At 46.9% G+C, this 24,060-nt stretch overlaps 1 protein-coding gene across 2 annotated transcripts in view; it reads left to right on the top strand.

The window, feature by feature from the left end:
• The first annotated feature begins 19,953 nt into the window (after positions 1 to 19,953).
• LOC306790456 (protein jagged-2-like) overlaps positions 19,954 to 24,060 on the top strand; it is a 45,455-nt gene continuing 41,348 nt past the window's right edge. For both annotated transcript variants that reach the window (XM_079286721.1, XM_079286722.1), the window contains exons 1-2: positions 19,954 to 20,278; positions 21,128 to 21,451. In XM_079286721.1, the coding sequence (XP_079142847.1) occupies positions 20,210 to 20,278; positions 21,128 to 21,451 (393 nt within the window). In that variant the 5' untranslated portion in view covers positions 19,954 to 20,209. The remainder of the gene's footprint in view (positions 20,279 to 21,127; positions 21,452 to 24,060) is intronic.

The following is a 24,060-nucleotide window of genomic DNA, read 5'->3' on the forward strand; positions in this document are numbered from 1 at the left end:
CATCATGCTGTGTTGAAGAAGACTTGAAACTAGAGATTGAGACATAAACTCATGTTTACAATGTTTACTGAGGGAATAAATCAAGAGAGAAGTATTTTCTCTCTTGTCATTTTCTCATAGACTTCTATACAACCAGACCTGCTTTGACCGCATCCAACGAGTTGAAAGGTTACCCGACTGCTCCTCATTTACACTTCAAGTCATGTCATGCGTCTCGTATGCGGATGAGATTCAATGCTCTTTCATTCACATTTCGTAAATTCACTGATAAAAGCATTTTTAACATCTCTGAGGATTTTACAAAGACGGTCAATTCGTTTTTAAATGCTTTTGAAACAGGAGGTCTGAAAAATCTACATTCGAGTAAACATTCTGCAGCCAAACCAAATAGTTTACAGGATATTCAACCTTCATTCCTTCATCATGCTTTTAATACTTACAGGGTTTGTTCAAAGGCAATGAAGTAGTCCATGAATATGAGACATAAGTTTACAGATAATTACAATCCCTCATCTTCATTGTGGAGGTTTGTGGCATTTTGCCGGTTGCACCTACAGTCGATGAGTTACCCTCGTTATGTAATAGTATACATGAGGCTGTAGTTCCCCTGCGCCCCCTACTGGCCAGAAATGCCTAATTGCAGCTTTAAGGTGACATGTCTTTATATGCAAGAGTCACATTGCTGCTGGCTTGTTTGTAGTAGAACCATCTGTCTTCTAATATTAACATGATTTAATGTTTTGATCAAAATCAGGGATCCTCAGATGTCCAATAGAAACACGTTTATTGTTATCCGCCTGTTATTTCTGTAACAACAGGAAATAAAACAGGAACACAGGACGTCACTCTGCTTAGCGCTGATCTTGTTTATTGGGACTTTATGACTTTTATCCTGTTATGGAATAAGTAGGAAGCACCGCTGCACCTTTTTACTTCACACTTCATTGAAACCTTTTTCAGTGTTTCTTCTTCAACCCTCTGACTCCAGTTGAAAGACATTTCTCCCAAAGGATGAAACCTAATTGTCGTCCTTCTCATATCCCATGAATCATAACCTTTCCATCCTTCCATGCCTATTTGACGTTCATGAGTTTGTTTTGGGTCCAAATATTTGTGTTTCTTATCGATGGTGAACGACAGAAGGCGAGGAGCATGAAGTTCATTCTTGTCCTTTCAGGCTTTCAGTCGCATCTCATGGTCTCCATCAGCGGATTGATTTTGCTCAATTGTCATCACGTGACCTTAATATGGATCTTTAGTCACGTGACAGGCGGCGTCTCTGTTCAAAGTGTCTTTGGTGTCCAGTCTTTGTCCCCATCTGTGGTTGAAACAGCTCCGAACAGAAGCTAGTAAGAGGATCTTGGACGTCACTGACAACAGACACGTCACATTCAGTCTGAACTCGTAGCTCTGAACTCAGCCAGCAGACCTCACACACACACACACACGGCGCTCTGCCTCCACAGCTGTGTGCAGCAGAGCAGCTGGATGCACAACGAGGCTTCGGCCAGTTAAGCGTTTCACATCAACCACATGCTGTTTGACTGGCGGCAACAGTGACGGCTTTTTACTCTTCAGCGGTCGCACTGAATGGCCGCTCTGCTGCCGTCACGTGTCCCCCCGCCGGCCTGCCTCCTGTCCTGGGACTCGGGTAGAGTTACAGGGCGGCTAAAGCCTCTGATGTATTATTCATCTACTCATGTCAGATATTACAGGGCAACGGGGGGACCTGGGGAGGGGAGGGGGGCATGCACTGCTGCACCACGGGGTCAGGAAGTGGACACAAACAGACCGACAAGCAGGCGGTCCAGGCAGGGAGTGTAAGGGTCCCTTACAATGCATCGTCGTCCCTCTTCTACTAACGTCCCATCTGTTACCTCAGTTCAAACTTAAACTAGAGCCCAAATAACCAGAACCTAAACACATCAAATATAGTTGCATTAAACCAAGCTCTTTAAAAGAATGTCGTGTGTAATTACATTTTCAACAGCAGCCCTCCAATAGATAGTTGTTGCTCAAGTCTGTGGCCAAGCCTTTGTTTGCGCCATGTTTTGTGTTAATACACATCATTGGGAGACGACTCCCACAGTAGACCTGAGGAGAGACGGACATCATCACGGTACTGGTGGGTTGGTCACCAACCAGACGTCGTCCCGTGTTCCCAGTGAGACGTGGAGTGAGCAGAGCGCAGGTTGAGATCCGTTACTCTGTACGCGCAACATGTGGTAGAGGGGGAGCAAAAGAAAAAAGACCACCAAAAAAAGAAAACAAAGTTAAAACCTGACCCTGTCCCTGCACACAAAGCCTCGGGGTATGTGGGGGGGGGGGGGGGGGGGGGTGGGGGGGGCAATAATAGCCCTGCCTAAAAATAAAAGGGTCAAAATGACAGTGGAGGATACCGTTACAAAGAGCTCCAGTGGACAAATAGGAGGGCCAGCGCTTTGAAGAGGTTCTCACAAAAGACGGACCACACACTCCCCCCACACACACACACACACACACACCTCCACCGCCCGCTCTGCTCTCCCTCCGATCGGGTTCCCATTATCGGCGAGGAGACGGCAGGAGGGGTTTGAAATGCCCGTCAGAAGCCGCTCGCCCGTGTCCGGCCTCCGTGGCTCATGTGAGGCAGCCGAACCAGCAGCATGGTTAACACCAGCAGCATGGTTAACACCAGCAGCATGGTTAATACCAGCAGCATGGTTAATACCAGCAGCATGGTTAATACCAGCAGCATGGTTAATGCCAGCAGCATGGTTAATGCCAGCAGCATGGTTAATACCAACAGCAGCATGGTTAATACCAACAGCAGCATGGTTAATACCAGCAGCATGGTTAATACCAACAGCAGCATGGTTAATACCAACAGCAGCATGGTTAATACCAGCAGCAGCATGGTTAGTACCAGCAGCAGCATGGTTAATACCAGCAGCAGCATGGTTAATACCAACAGCAGCATGGTTAATACCAGCAGCATGGTTAATACCAGCAGCATGGTTAATACCAGCAGCATGGTTAATACCAGCAGCATGGTTAATACCAGCAGCATGGTTAATACCAGCAGCATGGTTAATACCAGCAGCATGGTTAATACCAGCAGCATGGTTAATACCAGCAGCATGGTTAATACCAGCAGCATGGTTAATACCAACAGCAGCATGGTTAATGCCAACAGCAGCATTGTTAATACCAGCAGCATGGTTAATACCAGCAGCATGGTTAATACCAACAGCAGCATGGTTAATACCAACAGCAGCATTGTTAATACCAGCAGCATGGTTAATACCAGCAGCATGGTTAATACCAACAGCAGCATGGTTAATACCAACAGCAGCATTGTTAATACCAGCAGCATGGTTAATACCAGCAGCATGGTTAATGCCAGCAGCAGCATGGTTAATGCCAGCAGCATGGTTAATACCAACAGCAGCATGGTTAATACCAACAGCAGCATGGTTAATACCAGCAGCATGGTTAATACCAACAGCATGGTTAATGCCAGCAGCAATGGTTAATACCAGCAGCATGGTTAATACCAACAGCAGCATGGTTAATGCCAGCAGCATGGTTAATACCAGCAGCAATGGTTAATACCAGCAGCATGGTTAATACCAGCAGCATGGTTAATGCCAGCAGCATGGTTAATGCCAGCAGCATGGTTAATACCAGCAGCAGCATGGTTAATGCCAGCAGCATGGTTAATGCCAGCAGCATGGTTAATACCAGCAGCATGGTTAATACCAGCAGCATGGTTAATACCAGCAGCAGCATGGTTAATACCAGCAGCATGGTTAATACCAGCAGCATGGTTAATACCAACAGCAGCATGGTTAATGCCAGCAGCATGGTTAATACCAGCAGCAATGGTTAATACCAGCAGCATGGTTAATACCAGCAGCATGGTTAATACCAACAGCAGCATGGTTAATGCCAGCAGCATGGTTAATACCAGCAGCAATGGTTAATACCAGCAGCATGGTTAATACCAACAGCAGCATGGTTAATGCCAGCAGCATGGTTAATGCCAGCAGCATGGTTAATACCAACAGCAGCATGGTTAATGCCAGCAGCATGGTTAATACCAACAGCAGCATGGTTAATACCAGCAGCATGGTTAATACCAACAGCAATGGTTGATGCCAGCAGCGTGGTTAATACCAGCAGCATGGTTAATGCCAGCAGCATGGTTAATGCCAGCAGCATGGTTAATACCAGCAGCAATGGTTGATGCCAGCAGCATGGTTGATACCAGCAGCATGGTTAATGCCAGCAGCATGGTTAATACCAGCAGCATGGTTAATACCAGCAGCATGGTTAATACCAGCAGCAATGGTTGATACCAGCAGCATGGTTAATGCCAGCAGCATGGTTAATACCAGCAGCATGGTTAATACCAGCAGCATGGTTAATGCCAGCAGCATGGTTAATGCCAGCAGCATGGTTAATACCAGCAGCATGGTTAATACCAGCAGCATGGTTAATACCAGCAGCATGGTTAATGCCAGCAGCATGGTTAATGCCAGCAGCATGGTTAATACCAGCAGCATGGTTAATACCAGCAGCATGGTTAATGCCAGCAGCATGGTTAATGCCAGCAGCATGGTTAATGCCAGCAGCATGGTTAATGCCAGCAGCATGGTTAATACCAGCAGCATGGTTAATGCCAGCAGCATGGTTAATACCAGCAGCATGGTTAATACCAGCAGCATGGTTAATGCCAGCAGCATGGTTAATACCAGCAGCAATGGTTGATGCCAGCAGCATGGTTAATACCAGCAGCATGGTTAATACCAGCAGCATGGTTAATACCAGCAGCATGGTTAATGCCAGCAGCATGGTTAATGCCAGCAGCATGGTTAATGCCAGCAGCATGGTTAATGCCAGCAGCATGGTTAATACCAGCAGCATGGTTAATACCAGCAGCATGGTTAATACCAGCAGCAGCATGGTTAATGCCAGCAGCATGGTTAATACCAGCAGCATGGTTAATACCAGCAGCATGGTTAATGCCAGCAGCATGGTTAATGCCAGCAGCATGGTTAATGCCAGCAGCATGGTTAATGCCAGCAGCATGGTTAATACCAGCAGCATGGTTAATGCCAGCAGCATGGTTAATGCCAGCAGCATGGTTAATGCCAGCAGCATGGTTAATGCCAGCAGCATGGTTAATACCAGCAGCATGGTTAATACCAGCAGCATGGTTAATACCAGCAGCATGGTTAATACCAACAGCATGGTTAATACCAGCAGCATGGTTAATACCAGCAGCATGGTTAATACCAGCAGCATGGTTAATACCAGCAGCATGGTTAATACCAGCAGCATGGTTAATACCAGCAGCATGGTTAATACCAGCAGCATGGTTAATACCAGCAGCATGGTTAATACCAGCAGCATGGTTAATACCAGCAGCATGGTTAATGCCAGCAGCATGGTTAATACCAGCAGCATGGTTAATACCAGCAGCATGGTTAATACCAGCAGCATGGTTAATACCAGCAGCATGGTTAATACCAGCAGCAGCATTGTTAATACCAGCAGCATGGTTAATACCAGCAGCATGGTTAATACCAGCAGCATGGTTAATGGATGGCAATGTCCGTTTGATCACTTTGATTGAGACTGAAACAACTGTTGGATGGATTGACACAATTCTGCAGATATTGTCGCTCGCTAGAGTCACAGTTTGTCATCTCAACTGGCCATCTTTGTTGCTGTTTCTGGAGCACGCTCATTACACAAAGCAATGGGCACACGCGAATTGGGGAGATGACGTCATCGCTTTATTGTCTTTTAAAAACCTACACCGTAGAGAACCTCTTCTGAAAATATCTGTTTGCGTGTGGACGAGAGGTCAGAACCCAGAGGAAAATATCTGAGTGTTTCAGGCGAGTTGTCATCTCAGGAAGGTGAACTGAACGAACTGAAACAATATTTTCCTGTGATTGAACACTTCACTGCTCATTGTATTCTGTCATGTGGTAAACCACACCCATGTAGCGACTCTGAAGGATTAAATAAACCATGGAGTGTTTTTCATGCTCGAAGACGGAGCGACCGACTAACTGCAGTGACTGAGGCTCAGTTACAGGTGTGTGTGTGTGTGTGTGTGTGTGTGTGTGTGTGTGTGTGTGTGTCCCGAAAGGGGCCCAAGTGTTAGGCTGGGGCCACATGTCCAGACATGTCTGCCTCTCTCTGTGCCCCACGGTTGGCCTCTGTAATTAGGATCTGAGAGCGTAATGGCCCTGAGCTCCACCGTCCAACACTCACATAACTTCACATGAACAAATAAACATCACAGAAGCATTGTCGATCAGCCTTCAATGTGTTCGAGAAAGGATGCAGTGAGAGTTACAGCTTGTCTCTTTTGTTTTCTGATCTCCTCTTTTCCTCCCTGTTGTCTTCCTCCTGATCTTCAGAGTAACTTCTCACGCACTGCACCTTAAAATGAATCACCCCTGGATCATTTGGCGGTGGGTGACATCATGCTCGCGTCACTCTGGGTGTTAATCAGAGCCGCGGTCGCTCCCTCCTCTCCTCACGGCCTCGTGGCAGGTGCTTATCGGGCCCGCCAGCCGGGCCGCTCCCTCAGCTCGGAACCGGGCCGGCCCGGGGAGAGGATAACGCGGCTCGCTCCCAATTTTCAACGCGGCATTGTTGTGCCTGGCAGATTGATATCTCGCGGGAGAAAGTATCATTTCCTCGAGCTAAACCCACCCGGGAGCGGCGCGCTGCCACCTCCCTAAGAAAGCCCGGGAACGGACATTTCCAGCCCGTCTGTCACTCGGTGCAGCACAAAATGACCGCGTGTTAACAATCGCTGCTGCACCCTCTTGAGATCCTGACCAGCGATAACACACATCCACACACCCATGAACACTTGCAGTCGCATAGCTTTGGCTTTTTGACCTTTTTTGAGCGCCCACGTTTTCTTAAATCCTGACTGCTGCGTCTGTGTTGTGCTGCAGTTGTTCGTTGTTTTGGGGAGTTTCCTGTTGGAGTGTAAGAGACCTGAACACAGGTGGAAGAGAACCAGGTAGATTGTAGAAATAATGTAGAAGAAGAAGAAATGGAGTCAAGCTGAGTGTCGGACATAGAGTGCATTGGTTTGTGTGATTCTTTAAGCCTCAAATTTTGGCATTTTGTTGAGGTTTTGAGGGCGTGAACTCGACTAAAGTTAGTAAAAGTTAGTGAACTTTTACGATTGGAGTGGGAACTTTGCAATATCCGATCTGCACCGTCGCTGTGATCCCAAACAAACTATGCATCCTTTAACACGTTAAAATATCATTTTTTACATGTGAAACACACGACGGGAGGAATAAGAGGAACTTAACAAAACATCAATGCTCAATCAAATTGAAGGTCCTCTTAGTTTCCAGAGTCACAATAGGTTGATAAAGACCTTCATGTGGGGGTCTCCTCCCTCTGAAGAGACATATTAACAGCCTTCTGTGACTAATGGATGTACTGGGATCTCATTTAAAGCAGGCAGGGTATCAAATCCACGCGTGCACAAAGACATTAAAGGAAGTCCTCCGGGAGGCCGCAGTGTTTTGATCCCCGCCGCCCCTCGTGGGACGTCTAGCCGCTCATTATGTTGGTTAAAAAAAGAAGAAAATACAGTATCCTGTGCCTCTAATGTCCCTGTAATTTATCGAACGATACCCAGCGTTTCTAGTCTAGATGGTCATCTCGTATCATGTCGCAGAGGAGAAGTGAAGAGTGTTGTTTCAGAGAGAGGAGAGCTTAATACAAATCCTGTTTCACATAATGGTTTCAGCTTCTTTTCTGGGCACTTATTCATTGTTGCTGGTAATGTGAGAGATTTCCAGCATGTTCTACAGCAGCATCTAAATAACTGTGTACAAGTGTTAGCTCGGGGGCTAATTTCACAAAAACAAGCACTATCCTGCATTGATAGGATATGAACAGATGAAACATAAATATGATTTACCTTTGTTTCAGAAAGCTTCTCAGATGAAAGGCGTTTATCTCGATGCATCTCTCAATACAGAGTATGGCAGACTTTGGGTCCCCGAACTCTGAAAGTTGAAATTGTTTCAACAACCTTTTGCATCTAGTATGAGATTACAGTGATTTGCAGTTACAGTGATACATATTGTGATGAACTCCTGCGGTAACAGCATTCTGGTGCATGCGTTTCTTTGCACGCGAGGGCCTTTTGTTTGGTGATCGGCCGCGCGGTACAGTTAAGACTTTATGGTTTAATTGCTCCTCTGCTGCCACTGTGGACACGCCCAGCTCTTCCCTCTGCAGGAGGATATTGTCACAGGAGGTGGGCACCTGCCTCAGCTTCCTCGCTGATTGTTTCCAGGACGGGGGGCCTCCATGGTCCTGACATTTTTTGCACTGAGGTAACGTTTCCTTGCATTATGGTCGCAGAATAGCTCCCCTTGTCTATTGTGCTGCATGTTAAAGCTCCTCATGGATTCAAGAACAGTGATGGGGGGGGGGGGGGGGTATTCCGGGGAATTCCAGCAGCATTCCTATCAGATTGCCTTCCTTCTTTTTCTTTTTTTCTTTCAGCATAATCAGTGCAACTGTGTGGTGTCAAGGCCGTGTCAGAGCTCCGGGCTTGACTCGTGATATTAACAAGAACTTTTGCAGCTTGATTGGCGTCTAAATAATCTGTGATTGGAAATGAATATGTGAGAAAAATCTTTAACAATTAAGCAAAAATGATTCAAGAACATTTCTAACCTAGTTAAATAAAAAAAAAAGAAGGAAATTATCTCATCAAAGTGGAACATCTTCTTGAATTGGTTTCAAATTAAATCTCATTATTCAGTTAAAGTACCGCCACAGGCACGGCAGGACTGAGAGAACTCCTCAAGGATATCCCAAACACCAAACACTTTCCCTCTCTTTGAGAGAACGGCTGTGAGAGGACCTGCTGCATCGAGTTTCAGAGCGATTAAACCAGGAATCCTCAAACAAAGTGCTCTCAGATAACGCCGCTTCTCTCCGCTGGAGATCCTATCGGCCGAAGAGAACAAAAGGAAAAAGACAAATAAACAAAATCAGCGTTTGAAGCGGCGTCTTATCCGTGTTGACGGTAAACGGAACAGAGAGCGTGCGGTAAGAGAGCAGCAGAGGCGGGAGCTCAGTCCGAGGGCCTGTGATGATGTGTGATGATGGAGCCGCTCTGAGCGGGTCGCTGTGTTTGACCCCAGAGCTGCTTGGTTTCACTCAAAAGCCTCAAAGCCAAATCCTCGTCCCGGTCACTGCTTTCTGAGCAGCCAACCATCCACCGGTTTACCAATTCATCCATCACCACCAGAATGGTGTTCAGTGATAATACCGCAGTTTAACTTCAAGCTTTCAGTCAAAGTATAAGCAGCTAATTGTACGTGTGTCAAAGTTAAGGTACTCATTATCCAGTCTGAGAAGTATGGGTTCCAAATATTTTGCTTCAAAACTATTCACACTCAGGAACGGCGGATTTGTGACAGTTGCAACAGTTTTTCAACAAAAGGTTTGAATAGATTCAGGTAGAGGACCAACTACCAGGATCCTATCGACCCAGAGGCTATGAGTCTATGAGACTATGAGTCTATGAGACTATGAGTCTATGAGTCTATGAGACTATGAGTCTATGAGTCTATGAGACTATGAGTCTATGAGACTATGAGACTATGAGTCTATGAGACTATGAGTCTATGAGTCTATGAGTCTATGAGACTGAGTCTATGAGACTATGAGTCTATGGGACTATGAGTCTATGAGACTATGAGTCTATGAGTCTATGAGACTATGAGTCTATGAGACTATGAGTCTATGAGACTATGAGTCTATGAGACTATGAGTCTATGAGACTATGAGACTATGAGTCTATGAGACTATGAGTCTATGAGACTATGAGACTATGAGTCTATGAGTCTATGAGACTATGAGTCTATGAGTCTATGAGACTATGAGTCTATGAGACTATGATACTATGAGTCTATGAGACTGAGTCTATGAGACTGAGTCTATGAGTCTCTGAGATACCGTCTGAGTCTGAGACTATGAGATACCGTCTATGAGTCTATGAGTCTATGAGATACCGTCTATGAGTCTATGAGTCTCTGAGATACCGTCTATGAGTCTATGAGACTATGAGTCTATGAGACTATGAGTCTATGAGACTATGAGTCTATGAGACTATGAGACTATGAGTCTATGAGTCTATGAGTCTATGAGACTGAGTCTATGAGACTATGAGTCTATGGGACTATGAGTCTATGAGTCTATGAGTCTATGAGACTATGAGTCTATGAGACTATGAGTCTATGATACTGAGTCTATGAGACTATGAGTCTATGAAACTATGAGTCTATGAGACTATGAGTCTATGAGTCTATGAGACTATGAGACTATGAGTCTATGAGACTATGAGTCTATGAGACTATGAGTCTATGAGACTATGAGTCTATGAGACTATGAGTCTATGAGTCTATGAGACTATGAGTCTATGAGACTATGAGTCTATGAGACTATGAGTCTATGAGACTATGAGACTATGAGTCTATGAGACTATGAGACTATGAGTCTATGAGTCTATGAGACTATGAGACTATGAGTCTATGAGACTATGAGTCTATGAGACTATGAGACTATGAGTCTATGAGACTATGAGTCTATGAGACTATGAGTCTATGAGTCTATGAGACTATGAGTCTATGAGTCTATGAGACTATGAGTCTATGAGTCTGAGTCTATGAGACGATGAGATACCGTCTATGAGTCAACAAGAAGTTCACGTGTTGAAATGATTTTCCAAGTTAACTTTCATCGTCTTCAGTCAGTACAGGAAGCGTAAAGCGTCTCTTCATCAGGCCGGATTCATGGAGTTTTAAGCTGTTGAGACATTTCTTGAAGAATCAGCCGAGACTAAGTTTCAACTGAAAGTTCTGGCGTTCTATTGTTAACAACCCGACCTGTCCTGCATGCACAATCACAGATGACATCAGATACCTCCGAGTAAACAACGCAGCCTCCTACACTACCACCTGTCTGCTGGTGGCAGCCTCTGCAGCCTTGCTCTGTGATGTCTTGCTGTACAGTACCCCCCCCCCCTGCACATCTGTATTGTGTGCGTTTGTGTATTTTACGTGTCGACCTGTTTTTCCCACTGCTCCGTGGAGCCGCCGCTCTGTTGTCGCCAGCCCGCAGCCGCGCTGCTCATTGTATTTGTGTCCTGTGTGTCACTTCCTGCGTCAGATTGTGGATTGTTAGCCGAAACAATGGTGTGTTTCGCCTTGAAAGGACACCTCAATCATCTACCACTAGGCAGTAAACGCAGACGTACACGGCGCTGTTGCTCTGGGACAATATGTATTTACCCCCCTGTGCTGTCACTTGAATGCAGCCTGAGCCGACAGTCAACGCAATGAATCATCATTTAGATATGTTGTTTTTTTTCTACAACAGCTAAACACAATGCAACAAACTGGTGTTCCCTATCGAGAAACAGGGCGCCACGTTTCTAAACCCACCCTTCTGTTGATAATAGAAAGCAGAAAGCTGAGAGAGAGAGATCTTCTCAGAGATAACGCACCAAACAATCCACGTCTCCAGTGAAAGGAGAAGATTTACGTCTTCTTCTGATGTTGCAGAAGTTACAAACCGGCCTTATTTCCTGTGAATTCTCCTACTGTACTAAACCAAAGTTATTCATGTGAGGCAAGGCAAACATTCCCACACCTCCACAAATATGCAGTCAAGCACACACTTGTTGTGCTCGTGGTGATGCTGGTGAGAGTGAAGCCTCTCCCGCATCCCCAGCTCGCCTCCCACCGAGGATGGTGTGCAAAGCAAAAAAAAGAAAGGAAATGAATCAACAGCAAAATGGGGAAAACTAACGTGTTTGGACCGCATGGCATTCTTCAGGTCAGGAAGTCTTTCTTTATTGGGTTCCAACATGTTGCTGCACTTCAGCGATGGAAAGTACAGTACACAAGTATTTGTGTTTGAGTGGAGTTTTTTAATGTCAAGGCTGCGTTTAAGGTCACTTTGTAGATTCTGATTTGCACATTTAACATCAATAAAGCTCATAAATGATTGGTATTTTCTTGGCTAGCCTAGGCTATTTGTCATTCTGCTCTGAGGTGGGATCCTGAATTTTGGCATCGAACCCAGATCTCTGCCTGAAGTTTGAAATACCCAAATGCAGCATTTGGTGTGGATTAAACGTAGGATTAGCAAATCTGAATCTTCAGGATCAGGATTCTCTGTATATGCTTTGATTCTGGTGAAAATCTGATTTAAAACAACACCACTAGTGTTGCAATATAAACCATATAATAGGGATTCAATGGAGGACCGTGGTTCGGACCTGGTCTGGACCTGGTCTGGACCTGGTCTGGACCTGGTCTGGACCTGGTCTGGACCTGGTCTGTTCTATCCAGACATCTGATCACGTGTGCAGCTCGTCCATAAAATTCCGAGGTGCACGACTAAACACTGCGACAACTTGTGGAGCCTTCAGGAGCGACGTGATTACGGAGAGTTTAAACCAATGAAGAGCCCGCTTGAGTCTTCTGCCCACTTCTCTCTTCATGTTCCACCTCAGCTCTTTCTGACCTCTGCTCTTCAGAAAACATCCTTTTTTTTACCTTCAAGCTGCAGTGACCAGTGCTGTGGGGACATTAAATCCGTGTGAAAACAACGGGCAATAAAAAACCTGTCGAGTTTATTTAACATCATCAGTTTTCAATAAGACGATTCTTCCTCTCCTTGTGAGGTCACCCACATCCACGCCGACAGCTCCATCGTTTCATCAAAGAATGCAATGCCGTCATTCACACTCGCGCTCCGTCGCAGCGGCTGATATAACACCCAGAGAAAGTGCTGGTTTCTTCCACCGCGATCTGCCGCCACAGCAGCAACACAAAGGCCGTGAGCAGATAAGAGGGAGACACGGACGCGACGAAGACTCGACACCTTCACGCTCCAGACTCGGGTCTTTGTGTTCGGTGCCGCGTCTCCTGACCTGTGGACCCTTTGACCCCCTCACGACACCTCAACCCCTCTTTGAAAAGAGACGCTTCTTTTCCCTCTCTGCTCTTGTTTGTGCTTCTCTTTGTCCTCGGAGTGCTCACGCGGTTATATTCTCATTACGAAGTGCTTGTGAACACAAACATTTGATCCACGCGCTCGCTGCTGTGAATCCTCGGGTGTGCAGGATCTGCACCTTTTAAAAAAGAAAAGAAAAGCTTTCACAGAGTTCACAGAAAACCCCTCGAGCCCACGCAGGTATTCATTTGCAGCGATTACCTGCAGCTTCACAGGACCTGCAGCAGTCTCCTCTTTTGTCCCTTCCTTTTATGGCGGAGGGCTGCCCTCCCTTCAGAGCTTAATGAGATGTTTACACGGAGCTTTCTGTGGGAACCCGGGGTCCATATGCTGCTGTGTGAGATGACAGGGACCTGCTTTGTGTTTGTGGCCTTGTTAAGAGGTTTTAGTGCTGAAATCAGAGCCTCCGGGCCGCCATCGACCTGCAGCGAGGTGAGAGACGCCGGCACATCTGCTGTCAGTCAAAGTGCTAAAGCAGAGTGGAAGTTTGGATCCGGCTTCAAGAAAGTCTCTCTCTTATTTCTTCCTTTTTGAGCTGCAGGTTCTCCTTGAGTTTTTCGATTCCGATATCAAACTGACACTTTTATCAATACTTTGAGCGAAGAAAGCCCTCGTACAATGGAGCCACTCTTCAGTGAGGCATCCTCATCAGATTAGATTCTGATTATTGTACAGGTACTGAGACAACGGACATGTTGTGTAGCACCTAACCAGAAGAGCATCACGGCGTTCATACGCTCTGCGCTGTGCGTTTCAGACAGACAGACTCACAGACAGACAGACAGACAGACTCACAGACAGACTCACAGACAGACTCACAGACAGACTCACAGACAGACTCACAGACAGACAGACAGACAGACAGACTCACAGACCGACAGACTCACAGACAGACAGACAAACTCACAGACAGACAGACTCACAGACAGACTCACAGACAGACAGACAGACAGACAGACAGACAGACTCACAGACAGACTCACAGACAGACAGACTCACAGACAGACAGACTCACAGACAGACAGACTCACAGACAGACAGACAGACAGACAGACAGACAGACAGACAGACAGACAGACAGACAGACTCACAGACAGACAGACAGACAGACAGACAGACAGACAGACTCACAGACAGACAGACAGACAGACAGACAGACAGACGTGTCTAAATGTGTCCCTGCTGCTGATAAAGGCAGTAAAGCGTTCTGACTCCACAGCGTTATCAGACACACTCCTTTGGTTTAGAGCCGCTGCACCTGCTGCTGCTGCTGCTCCGCTCAGAGGGGATGCACACACACCTGTCCCACCTGCCCCTCCCCCCCCCCCCCCGCCCTGCATGGCCGCTTCCCTTTGAGTTTAAATATTTGTGTTTGTCCAGAATTCTGCATAGTGATGTTGTTAACCTGGAAAATCCCCAAAAGCACACTCCACATGTCACACAGACCTGCATTGATTTACGTCCTCACGTTTCTCATTCAAACTTCTCACATTTCAAACCAAACCACGGTTTGGGCAAAAAACCAACTGGGTTCAAAAACGTGTTTAAAACCGCTGATAAAATGTCTCCTGAACTTAATGTAAACTCCTCGAGGCCGAACCGCAACGGGTTCCTGCACAGGTTCTCCGTGGAGAACGTTCCTGCGATCAATAGATTTGCGTTTCATTGGACGTAGCGTCACAGCTGCTCCGACATGCTCCACATGTTCTCTGTTGTCCTGCATTCACATGTTTATCTCGAGATGACAGACTTTGTCTCTTTATCCACTTTAACCTGCGGTCTGAATGTCACCTGATACCAAACTGTGGATCAAAAAACTCAAACAAAGACACATAATCCTGATATATTGCAATGTGAGGAATGTTTCCACAGGCTGCATAAATATGTGTGTGGGTGTGTGTGTGTGACTCAAACACACACACGAGAGGAAGGTTAAGGCGGTGAATAATGCTGCACGAGGAACGCTCCAGCAGTCCACTCATACGGTGGAGGTCAGTGCGTGGTCGGTATGTTCCCGCCTGTCAGCGAGCCGTCAGGTGATCAAGCGGCGTTTCCTCTGAAGGTGTGAGCCGTTAGCAGAGCAGAGAGGAGGTCGAATGAAACCTCTTTACCTTTGTCTACCTGCAGGAGGTCACGTCACTCTGAGCTCCAGCCGTCCGTAACCGAGGAAAGTGATGACGTCGTCACCTCGTGCTCAGCGCTTCCTCCTTCTTTCACCGCTGACCTTTCAAAGCACGTCTTGACTTTGGATCTTAATTAAACGCCGTGTATCTATGTTACAATCATATTACGGACATGTCATGTGGATAACAGAGGCTTCCTTTACACAGAAAGTGAGTAATTACCAGCAGGTGTATTTGTTATCATAAATAGTTCACTGTTAAAAGCACTTTTTACATTTCTAGGGATTAAACATAGAAGGCCAATTCACCTTTAGATGCTTTAGAAACAGGAGGTCTTAAAAATCGATGAATAACTGTAATAAATAATATCGTCCGCCGTTTGTCTCGAGCCCCGATCGCCGGAAAAACTCATATTTCCAGGATTTTGGCATCGACTTGGAGCCGAAGTATCGCGTTTTGTGACTTCCCTACATTTCAGCAGGCACACGCGTACGTAACATTCTCTAAAGCATCAACAGAATATACTTTGTTTTATCAAATAGGGCCTCGTGCTCCGTCAAATGCTGCTGAAGACTCAGCGTCACAGTGGATGCACGTTTTCCCTCGTGCATCTTTTAAACCAGTGGACTCACAAACACTTTACGTTGTCATGTCAAGCTGCTCGTTTGCTGTCCTAGTTGTCCTAGATGACTGGAGCTTTGCTTCCAGACGCTGATCCACATCAGAGTGTGACGTCTCAGACCGCCTGATAGCTCACCTGATAGCTCGCCTGACACAACCTGAGCCGCTACGTCTCTGCAGACCTTCACCCCCGGTGAGCAACGGGGATCCGGGAATGAAAGCATCACGCGTTTGAATCCCTGCTGGGAAGCGGAGAGTGAGTCAGAAGCGACAGCACTGAGCGTGTTAGTCCTCCCCGAGCTGCTCACCTAAACAAGAATGCATTTCCATCCAAGCTGCTGGGTTATTCAAGGATCAGAAAACTAAGACGATGTGAGAAGGCGATCGTCCGATGTTGTCGTCAAAAGACCACCCAGGCAAGCCGCGACAGGACTGTCTAAAGTCGACTCTTCTGTCAGATAAGAGCTCTGCGCAGGTCTGTTTGCATTCTTCAGGACGGGACACGTAAACGTCTCCATGGCAGCTCGCTCAGCCCTCGGCCTCTTTGTGAGCCGTTGTGAAGCACACAGAAGCTCTGGGTGGAGGTGAAAGCCATTGTGCTTTTTGGGGCATATTTCATCCTGAAAACACATAAATCCTCAGATGAGAGTAGCTCCTGAGTCCTAACGGAAGAAAGAGATGGAAGTCAGAAAAGGGAAGTCAGGGACGCCAAATAAGAAAAGCTAAATATCGCCGCTTCACATGCAGACGGTGTACGTTTGGAGAAGACGGCTGTAGTTCGAGCAGAGTGAATCGGTGCTTCGTGAGCTGAAATCGGATCAACTGAACGGTGGAACACAAAGTGAAAGGGAGGGCAGGTAGGCACACGTTGCCCTCACCGGCGGAGCTGACTCAGGACTTCTAACGATGACACAGCGAGTCTGAATATTTCATGTCCGCTCGGATTGTGACACACAGTCACCAGAGGCTCGCTTACTTTAATCACCGGCGTGGGATTAATGTGCAGGTATTTGTATCAGTGGGGTGGGTGCAGAGACAGACCTGAGCTTGTAAAGTAGAGCAGGACACACGCGTCATGGAAAGAAATCAGTTCACAGAGCATCTGACCCTATAAAGACAACAAACTGTGGCTGCATTATAATAACATGTTGCACATCTAAAGTCCTCGACTGGCACATTTACAGTCTGGGACCTTCTTCTCCATCATGAATGCACCTCAAACACTTTACCTTCTCATGTTTTGGGTGGTGCAGTGTGTGAAGCATCGTATCTGCAGCATCTCCACTCATCCATCAACTCATCCATCAACTCATCCATCAACTCATCCATCAACTCATCCATCTCCAAAGAAAGAGTCAACATGTACAGAAGACCTACACAAACTCTACTTTACAGTTTGATCATTCGAAAGCCAATTTTTGTTTGATGTTTTGGTCCAGACTGAAATATCTCAGTGACTGTGTGTACGGCCATTCATGGTCCCCAGAGGATACATCAAGTGATCATTTGACTTTTCCTCCAGAGCCACCACAACGTTGACATTTGTGTTTTGTTCGTGAAATATCTCAACATTTACTGCATTGGTTGAACATTTGGTCCAGACATTCATGATCCCCAGAGGATGAAACCCTCTTCATTTGCTAACTATTCCAAAAGTGTCACCATGAGTTTGATTTTTGTGGTTTTGAGTGAAATACCTCAACTTTGACTGAAGTTAGCGTTTAGTACATTTAGTCCGACCCGATAGGCGATAGCATGACAGTGGACAATCTGTCTAGTTTAGATTTACACTTGTTGATACATTTAATATCATTATGAAATCTGTTTTCCTTCATCTTAAGCTTCCAAATACCCTCGGCTGCTGTTTAATGCAGCTAATTCAACGTATTACTTCCCCAGTTCATCTGTCCGAGGATTGTTTCCCATGCTTCCTTATCGCTGCTGATAAGAGCCGTCATAAAGAGATGAACACAAGAAGTGTGTGTGTCTGTTTGCAGGCGTGTGAATGAGTCATATGTACACAAGTATGTGCAAAGTGTGTGTGTGTGTGTGTGTGTGTCGGTCTGCACCTGCTTCCCTGGGAGGAAACATCTGCTGCAGGGTGTCAGAGGCCACCTGTCTGCCTCCGTCCTGACTGACCAGCCTGCAGAACTGATCTCTTGTCTGTGCAGGCTGAAGCTGCAGCCGGATGATGTGTGTGGAGAGAAACAGCTGTCTCGTTGGACCGTCCACGTGGCCCGCCATCCGAGACGTCCACTCAATGTGGAAGCAACAGGACATCTTGTCTGCGTGCTGGAAGTAACAGACTGAGGGCTTTTAAAGCATGTTGGAATTCTTAAATGTAACTTTCCGATCAGGAAATGGTCTGAAACGAGACAGGATTACCCCAAAAATATCCCCAAAAGCACAACTGACTTTACATTCATATTAACAGCAGCTCATTTGAACGTTCATCTCTTTTTTTAGTGGCTACCACTACTTTGGTCCAGACTGAAACATCTCAACATCCTCCAGATGTTTTGGAACCAAATCGTTCACACGTGTTCATGGCTCCCAGAGGATGGACCCGACTGACTCTTGTGATGCCCTCACTTTTCCTCCAGCGCCACCATCTGGTTAACATTTGTGGTTTTGAGTGAAATGGTCTCGATGTGAATTGTAATAACTTTGTCCGGCTGGTTACCTGCTGAAGGAATGACATCATCATCAGCCTCTGCTGTATGTTCATTAGCATGCTAACGGCAGCTGCCTTACGATGTGGCGAAATACATCACGTTAAATACGACTAAATGTGAGTTAGGTTTGGTGTTTTTTACATGTTCTAGTCCGACGAGGAGTACCGACCATAAGAAATGGTGCCCAGCTGGTCGACGGGATTAACGGCCAGCACTTTAAGAGCTGAGGCCATCAAGACGCCTCAGGCAGTTTGGTACTTTTAAATTTGCTGCAAAACAATTACAGTGAACCGGCTGTAACTGAAGCCGACCTCCAGAGAGATTTCTTTTCAGAGGCCGGCTTTCAAGCCTGCAGGTGTTTGATAGTAAACACGGGATTTGGGGGAACTAGTCCTTTAAGTTTAGAGAGAGGTGGTCATTGCTGATTTGAGAAGAGGCACACATTGTGTGAAGCATCAGATAGTTGACCAACACGTCGCCATCTTCCTACGTAACGCCACATTTATTGGTGCTGACTGCTGGGCTTGTGTCCAAATCATCTTTTCATCATTTGGACATGGATCCTTGGGAGATTTGGCAGGATAGTTATGATTGTGACTTTGTTGTAAAATGTTACAACCTTTAAACATATTACAACAGAACCCCAAAGTATGGGCCAACAGGGCGCCATCGCTGCGAGCAGCTTTTCCTGATTTTCATCCGGAATTTCCAGGAAGCTGTCGTACTTCATGTTTCCCAATGCGGCACCGATTCCAAAAATATAACTTCATGGACGAGCGAAAGAGTTCAGGCTCTTATTTCAACAGGGATTCACAAACGTTTGCTCTCAGCTCGTCTGTTCAAAAACAAAGAATGGAAATACACAAGTTCACCTGAAAACCTGCAGTGTGTGATTAAATGCAGTGGACCGCTTCACAGTGTGTGTGTGTGTGTGTGTGTGTGTGTGTGCGTGTGTAGCTGAGTGGTCGGTAGAGGGCGCTAACAACCGTGTTTCCTCTGCTCACAGCTCAGTTGTGTGTGTGTGTGTCTTCACGCTTTGTTCGTGGGTCTCTTTCACATTCATATTCAGTTGATTTGAATCCTCTGAATTACAATTCTGCTTAAAAACCTGCAACAGAAACATATTTTATAACTTGGATTTATTGTTTCTTTCCCGAATAAGTCCAAGTTATAACATATTTATTTAATATATTCCACTTATTGCAGCACACAGAGAAATACGGTGTGAGTGTAATAGAAACACAAATACAAGCTCCTGTGTGAGACACAGTCCTCCCCTTCTCCCAGCCCCTCCTCTCGATTGGCTCTCAGCGGACAAACGGTCCACCCAGACGGCCTGTGATTGGCCCACGCTGCTGTCCCTCATAATTGGGGGGGCGCGCCCCTTCTTTGGCTTTTTGGCAACAGAGACGCGCCGCTGCTCTCCTTCTCTGCTGTTTAGTGCGTCGAGCGTTGGAGGGAAGTGGAGTTCGCGCGTCTCGTAGTGCGTCCGTGCGTCTCGTAGTGCGTCCGTGGACCAAAGAGCAGCAGCGGTGCGCTCTTCCTCTTCCAGAGCCGCAGGCATCCCGGGGAGCAGCCCGCACCGTGCACGCCTCGGACACCGGGAGGAGGGATACTGCTCTTCTTCTGCATTCTTATTTTCTAACGGATTTGAAACATACATGTTCTTTTCATTTCCCCGATGGTAACCAAGCCCGCGCAGCCGGAGACATGTGGAATAATCCGGGGACAGTGCGCCGCGGCTCTCTAGTGTGTCTGCTCCTGACGCTGTGGGCTGAGGTGAGAACTTTAATCTCAGAGGGGCTGAGGAGGTTATCGATGGTGCGTTCACGTATCAATCGACTGCAAGTTTTTCCGCGTTTTTTTTGGAGGGGGTTTAAATTCCAGCTTTAATTGCATTGCCTGCTCGGGTCGTTGAATGATGTTATCTCAGATTTCTAAAGCGCTTCCTTCTGGGAGACGAATGAAGTAGAAAGCATCTGCTGCGTGATGCAGTGTCGGTGTTACAGACATCAGCTGCTGCTCAGCGATGCAAACCGTGGAGTTCTGAAGACACGGCTGGTGAAAGTTCTGTGTTTTTAAAGTTACATCTCCAAAATGAAGTGCGTTTCACGCAGATTGTAAACAGCCTGAAGACGCAAATGATTTGAAGGAAACAGTGTTTGCAGCGCAGCTTCACCTGCATGTTCATGTTCTAACAGGCTGCAGAAGTCGGGTCCTAAATAGTTCAGCTCTTTGGCGGATGTGTTTGTCTCTCTGTCACAAGTCTCCACTGAGACTCGGGCTGCAGCGGGTCTCGTTAAGGTGCTCGGCCTGATATGCAGAGTGAGCTAAATTGGAGTGTATGTCTCGTTACGCAGCCCCTGAAGTTCCGCTGTGCCAGAATGTACAGTAGCGCGGGGCTGCAGAGTGACTGCTCGCCCCATTTCCCCTTCCATCTTAATCAAGTGGCATTTTGCTTGAACATTTAACCCAAAGCCGTCAAGTCCCTTAAAAAGCAGCGTGAGACTCTAACAGAAAGGAATAACTTCTAGGTGGAAGAACATGTCACTTTAGAAGAACATCTGAATGGACACCGCAGTGTAAACACCCTTTCAGTGCGTCTCACTTATCCTGTCTTCCCCACAGGTGTCTCGGTCCACCGGCTACTTTGAGCTGCAGCTGATTTCGGTGGGGAACCCTGAAGGGCAGCTCCTGAACGGCGACTGCTGCGACGCGGAGAGGAGCGCGGCGGAGGGCCACTGCGGCGCGGACGAGTGCGACACCTACTTCAAAGTGTGTTTAAAGGAATACCAAACGGAGGTCACGACCAACGGACCGTGCACCTACGGCTCGGAAACTACGAAGGTTATCGGTGGGAATACTTTTCAGTTCAAGGGTGGCCAGAAAACCGGCCAGAACCGGAACAATGACGCTGGGAAGATCACCATCCCCTTCCAGTTCGCTTGGCCGGTAAGTGGATCTTAGTGGCGCGTGAACAGGTGGAGTTTCACCAGTTTCATGTAAAATATGTTTTCATGTTCATCATCTTCCACGATGCGTTTTAAAATGTCGAATTATCTGACGGAGTGTGGTTGTTAGTATTTTGGCACATTTTTGGCACCTTTTGGCGCAGTTGTCAGTCTGAGTCTCTGCGTGCTACTCATTCTTCCTTCCGCGTGGCAGCTTCTTTTTTGGCGTCTCTACGTGATCAAACGCCGCGCGAGGGATATCGCATTCCTCTCATGGAGCTTTTTTGAGTGAATGTCTGTGTGTTTCTGAGCAAAAGCCCATGAGCGCGCGTGACGCATGGCTTTTACGCACAGCAGCAGCGCAGTTTGATGAGTTACTAAACAAGCTGCTGTTTGTTACAGTGTGTGTGAGAGGGGGGGGGGGGGGGGGGGGGGGGGTGTGGATTAAGCAGTGGCAGGTAATTTATTATCTAATCCAAACAAACAGCGGAGCCAATCAGAAGCTGCGCCAGCGTGGGAAACGGGAACAGTCGTGACAGTCAGAGCTTTATGAGAGCTGCTGTTCCTCTCAGAGATCTGTATCAGCGAGCTGTAATGGTGGGGGTGACGTGCTAACGGAGGAAACGTCACAGGTTTGATTCCCACAACAGCTGAGCGAGCTGTCAAAATAAGAGTCCTGCTGGAAAAGAGCAGCAGAGATGAAGATGATGTGGTTATTACAGCTCATCAATCAAGAGAAACGTTTATGACTCTTTAGATAATCATTTACTAAAGCTTGTTACACTGCAACAGTTTCCATCTCACGAGTCATTCTGTAGCGTTTACTGAGTTAAAGTCATATTTTCTTCAAACATGTGAGATCTGAATATTTTACAGAAGCTTGTTTGAAGTATTTTCTTGAATGATGTGAAGCAATCTGTCTAAACGTGTTGTTTCCACATACTGACTCGTTCTTATTGGAAAAAGGTTGAAATAAGAACAAACTAAGGCGCCTTTCGGCCTCAATGTCAGTCAAACATGACATTGGAGACTTTCTGAGTGAAGAACAAACACTGAATAACTCCTGCTAGCGTCTCCAGTTTAAGGATCGGCTCGTTTTATCTGCTTCACATGAATGTGAATAGAATATTCCAAGTTTTTTCGATCAGATGAAATCAGCAGTTTGAAGACTTGAACTTCTGGGAATGGATGTTTGTTTCCTGCAGCAGCAAAGCAGGCGACTGCTTGTGACTGAAGATCAGTGCACTTACAGATATGGAATCATTCACCGCTGATAACGGACGGTGTCGGCGTGGAGACGTCGTATCGGCTGCTTTGTGCTCGGCTGGCTGGCCTGACCCCTCCATTCATCACTCCTCATGGTCAGCTGTCAGCGGAGGGGAAGATGGAAGTCGTAAGTCGGGGCCCTGCGGGCGGATTGGGTTACCACTAAGTTGTGTGTGACACAGGCGGCGGGCATCGGTGTCACCAACTACTCAAACAAGTGAAGATCCTCGGTCAACCTGGGCCGGGGGGTGCCTTTACCTCTCAGGTTCACGCTCTATCCGTTATTGGGTCATTGTCTCGCTCGGCGTGTGTGGGGGTCAGGACGTGCACTATGTGTGTGTGTGTGTGTGTGTGTGTGTGTGTGTGTGTGTGTGTGTGTGTGTGTGTGTGTGTGTGTGTGTGTGTGTGTGTGTGTGTGTGTGTGTGTGTGTGTGTGTGTGTGTGTGTGTGTGTGTGTGGGGCACAAAGGAAGGAGCGTATCGGTGTTCAGCTTCTCCTGATGAGGTTGAAGCAGCTGAAGAAATGTCATCACACCTCGCGCTTTTAAATCAGTTCTCTAGACGCCTGGTAAGGTTTTCACTGCTGGTTAAATATCTGGTGTGTGACCCTCTCTGTGCACCGCCACCACTGCATTATTATTATAATAATTCACTTCATCAGTGCAGCACAAAGGGCAGTGAGGGAAGATGGACGTAGAACGAACACAAAAACAACCCTCAGTGACTTATTGAAGGTAAACTCTGAAAGTTTGACGTCTTGTGCACATTTTATCTTCAGTACCTAGAAGCAGTCCTCTGTTCACACAGCAGGTCCTCTACATAGAGGGACGTCTCGTCCTCTGGTCACACAGCAGGTCCTCTACATAGAGGGACGTCTCGTCCTCTGGTCACACAGCAGGTCCTCTACATAGAGGGACGTCTCGTCCTCTGGTCACACAGCAGGTCCTCTACATAGAGGGACGTCTCGTCCTCTGGTCACACAGCAGGGCCTCTACATAGAGGGACGTCTCGTCCTCTGTTCACACAGCAGGGCCTCTACATAGAGGGACGTCTCGTCCTCTGGTCACACAGCAGGTCCTCTACATAGAGGGACGTCTCGTCCTCTGGTCACACAGCAGGTCCTCTACATAGAGGGACGTCTCGTCCTCTGGTCACACAGCAGGTCCTTTACATAGAGGGACGTCTCGTCCTCTGGTCACACAGCAGGTCCTCTACATAGAGGAACGTCTCGTCCTCTGGTCACACAGCAGGTCCTCTACATAGAGGGACGTCTCGTCCTCTGGTCACACAGCAGGTCCTCTACATAGAGGGACGTCTCGTCCTCTGGTCACACAGCAGGTCCTCT

This window comes from Melanostigma gelatinosum (assembly GCF_949748355.1).
Source record: "Melanostigma gelatinosum genome assembly, chromosome: 16".
NCBI classification, from domain to species: domain Eukaryota; kingdom Metazoa; phylum Chordata; class Actinopteri; order Perciformes; family Zoarcidae; genus Melanostigma; species Melanostigma gelatinosum.